At 40.9% G+C, this 3,670-nt stretch overlaps 1 protein-coding gene across 1 annotated transcript; it reads left to right on the forward strand.

Annotated features, from left to right (window-relative positions):
* The first annotated feature begins 1,451 nt into the window (after positions 1–1,451).
* Positions 1,452–2,233, forward strand: LOC119518973 (keratin-associated protein 11-1). Its single transcript, XM_037816761.1, has one exon. It carries the CDS (start codon positions 1,487–1,489, stop codon positions 1,886–1,888), a length of 402 nt encoding a protein of 133 aa, XP_037672689.1. The 5' UTR covers positions 1,452–1,486; the 3' UTR covers positions 1,889–2,233.
* The last annotated feature ends 1,437 nt before the right edge of the window (positions 2,234–3,670 follow it).

A 3,670-nucleotide genomic window follows, 5' to 3' on the forward strand; every position in this document is an offset into this window, starting at 1 on the left:
TCCAATTAGAGACTTAGGTAGCTCCCAAAGTGGCTTCAGTGGAATGAATTGCATTGAATGAAGCATTTTGCAAGGGGACTTTTGATGAGTTCTAACATAAAGATTTTTCTTTGTAAATGTTTAAAACGTAATTTAACTGTAACCCTAAAATATATGTAAATCGATTACTGTCCCCACCTATCTCCCTCCATGTAAGCCAGTTTGCCAAATGAGTCAGATCTTGCAGGTATTTTGAGGTGGAAATATCATTGGCCACTTAAACTATGTTGAAGGGACTTATTTTGCCCAAGTTGAAGCAGTTGACTGATGTGTACACATGGATAAAACATAGCAGACATTTGGGTATTCGGAATTGACTGTATTGTAGTGAGGTGCAATAAAGAATATGGTTTCCCAATAACAACAAAAAAAATTATACCACACTGTTCACATATCCAGTCATCAAATGCTGATTGATTGCCTGCTTTTTCCCATCCTTAACCGTAATAGAGACAGTGACCTTGAAGAGCCTTTAGTTCATCTGCTCATGATTAAAATGCATCCCATCTGTAAGTATTTGCATGAAAATAAATATCTTTTGAATATATTGAGCGTTTTGGGAGAAAGACCCTGTACTCTTTCCAATTATTAACTAAACCTGCTCGGCTAGCATGTAAATGGGACCCATGGGTCACTCATCCATTGTTATCAGATTTAAAATCTTAGGAATAAAGCTCATCCAATTTATTTAGAAAGGGACTTGGCTACAAATGCAGTCGTGCTTAATTAGCTTCTAATTTGCTTTGTTGCTTGAACATAAATGGCGGGTCCTACTGCCCTCTATACCTATCTCTGGGCATCTTGCTTTGGTTGGTTGATTAATTTTCAGAGCCAGCTCACACTCAAGATAGAAGTCTTTGTGTCCATTTTCATGATAGAATTTGTCATTGTCCTATTGAAGCATATTCAAGGAGGTGTCCTCCTATTAGATGCCCCATGAACTATGGAAGAGTAGCTGATTAAATTATGCTTAAAACATATTAAGTGTCAACAACAACCAAAAAGGGTGTGGACTTGTAATTAGTATTAGTCAGAAGGCGGAGAGTGTGATGGTAAAACAGTAGCATGTTTGGTAGTAAAGTCAGATGGACACTCATTGTAACCAAGCAAGATGAATGAGGGCTGAAGTTTGGGCTGAAATGACCAATAGCTTTGAAGCTATAAATCAACTTTCTTAATCCTGGGACCAAGTTCAGTTCAGAGGGCTTATAATTTTGTTACCAAACTATTAAATTTTCTTTATGAGGAAGAGGGCTTCTCAATAGACAATTAAACTATAGATTCACAAGATGTTCTAAGGCAAGCTGGTCTCAGCCAAAGAAGCCAGGGAGACCAGACAGGGAGCCCCACCCACCAGCTAGGATATATAAAAGCTCTGTAGCCTAGAGTGACATTCACAATTCAGGAGCTAACTTCTGCAAGGTGCCCACAGTCGTCTGTCTGCATCATGTCCTTCAACTGCTCTGCAAGGACCTGCTCTTCCAGGCCCACTGGAGGACGCTGCACTGTTCCAGGGGTCCCAGTTGCCACAGCTCCTGCAGGTGATGTCGACTGCCTGAGTGGTATCTATTTGCCCAGTTCCTTCCAAACTGGTTCCTGGCTCCTGGAGCACTGTCGAGAGACCAACTGTGAGCCGACTATCTGCAAGCCAACACCGTGTTCTCGACAAACTACCTGTGTCCCCAATCCCTGCTCGACTATTGCCTCCAGTGGCTGTCGGCCCCTGCAAGGCATCTCCAGTGTCTGTCAGCCAGTGGGAGGCGTCTCCACTCGGTGCCAACCAGCCTGCGGGTTCTCCAAGACCTACCAGCGGGCCTCCTGCGTGTCCAGCTGCCGAAAAACTTGTTAAGTGTGGAGAAGCCAGCAAGTGAATCAAGACTCCATGACCTGCCAGCTGTGTTTCCAGGATCTTCCAGCATGCTTCCTAGTCCCCGAATAACTCTTGATTGCTAACCCTTAGTCCGGCTGCCTGATTACTGGCTGCTAGCCATCCACAAGCTGTCTTTGGCAATCGAAGAATTTTCCGGCCAGGGCCAAGCTTAGTATAAAGGCTAATCACTGGTGGTGTGTATGCCTCTGGATGTTTCCAGAAAATGATCACCCACCCTCAAGTATCTAATGGTTTTGGCCTATTTTGATTTTGCTGCTGTATCTCCTGGCTGTTGCTTTCTGTCTCTGAAAAAAAGAGCTTGTTTCACTATATACTTCTCAATAAATTTGCATTTTCTTGGCACTGCAAGTTTGTCTTGTCAGAGTTCTTTATTTGCAAGGGGTTTGTTGTCTAGGAATCTTCCTTTGCTTGTCAGGATCTGAGTTCCTTTTCTGGGATGGAGTTCATGTCAGTTGTATTCCATGACAGAAAAAGGGATTCTGTTATATTTGACTTGTTCAGAGAGAGAGAGAGTCTTTGGCACTGCGGTGAAATAAGGGCCGTAGGATTTGTTTTAGTGACTCACTCTCTATATTTCCTCAATCTTAATGGGCTCACAGAATAGTTTTCATATAGGAAAAAGAAAGTTACCTGGAGCACCAGATAGTTTGGGTAGCTGACACTGAAGGAGGGCAGAATCGGTGAAAGGCTCAGGGTCTTACTTAATATTAGGACCACAGTGGAAATCTTTACCAAAAGTCCCTTGATGACCAGACTGGATGCAGGGAGAAGGAGTAAGGGTGGGGAAGTTGGTTTGCAGTCCCCAAGAGTCACTACATCACAATGACTGTGACTGCCTTATTCTCCCCTAACCTGCTGCACAGATCTGTAGAACCCCTGATGTCCTCTGAGTAAAGGAAACCTCTGAGTTTTAGTAAATCTGGGTAAAAGGGACTTAAAAATGAGATTAAAAACATGTTGGTTTATCTTACTCCTCAGAGTCTTATTTTGTGCTTGCTCTCCACTAGAATCCACTAGCTGATGATATAACAAAACGTCTGTATCTTTAAGAAGTTGATATGCTAAATCCTTTAGTCTTATTTTATTTTATTTTATTTATTTTATTTTTAGAAAGTGAGAACTGGCTACAAATTGGTTTGCTTTTGCCCTTATCCTCTGTTAGGTTCAGAAACACATCTTTGTTTATTCTTTTCTGAGTTGCTCAAGGAGAAACAGAAGTGGAATATTTTCACAGAAAATGGAAACATATGGGGTATGCGTGGTACGAGCAATGCATGATTTTTCTCCTAATTGGAGGTGCTGAATCCCTCGTGGAGAAACTGATCATTCGTCTCCATTGTATGCAAAATAGTTTTCTTATTTCGCTGATGGTTTCTGGATAGAGGGAATATTTACAATTTTTCCTATTGCTGACTCTACTCTTAGAATAAAGAATCCTCCTCCATCAAAGAAATGTTAATATGTTTGAGTCACCGTAATATCTTATTAAAACAAGACTTGGCTTTCATAATACATTAATTTCACCCCCGTTCTTTTAAAGGTAATATTCCAGCTTTCAGAGATGTTCTGGTTTATCCTAATATAAAAATCACTAGGGGTACTTAAATGACCTCTTTAAAGCTGCTGTTTACATGACATGACTCTCATTTATTATTTCAGCTACTTCACAAATGATTTGGAAAATTCAAAGGTTTTCAGAAGTTGACCCACTTTTTTTTTAATGTTTTTGTTTTTGTTCTT

The sequence above is a fragment of the Choloepus didactylus genome, chromosome 1 (genome assembly GCF_015220235.1).
Source record: "Choloepus didactylus isolate mChoDid1 chromosome 1, mChoDid1.pri, whole genome shotgun sequence".
Lineage (NCBI taxonomy): Eukaryota > Metazoa > Chordata > Mammalia > Pilosa > Megalonychidae > Choloepus > Choloepus didactylus.

Coding starts and splice junctions, on each gene's coding strand:
- LOC119518973 (XM_037816761.1), top strand. CDS start 1,487: ATGTCCTTCAACTGCTCTGCAAGGACCTGCTCTTCCAGGCCCACTGGA.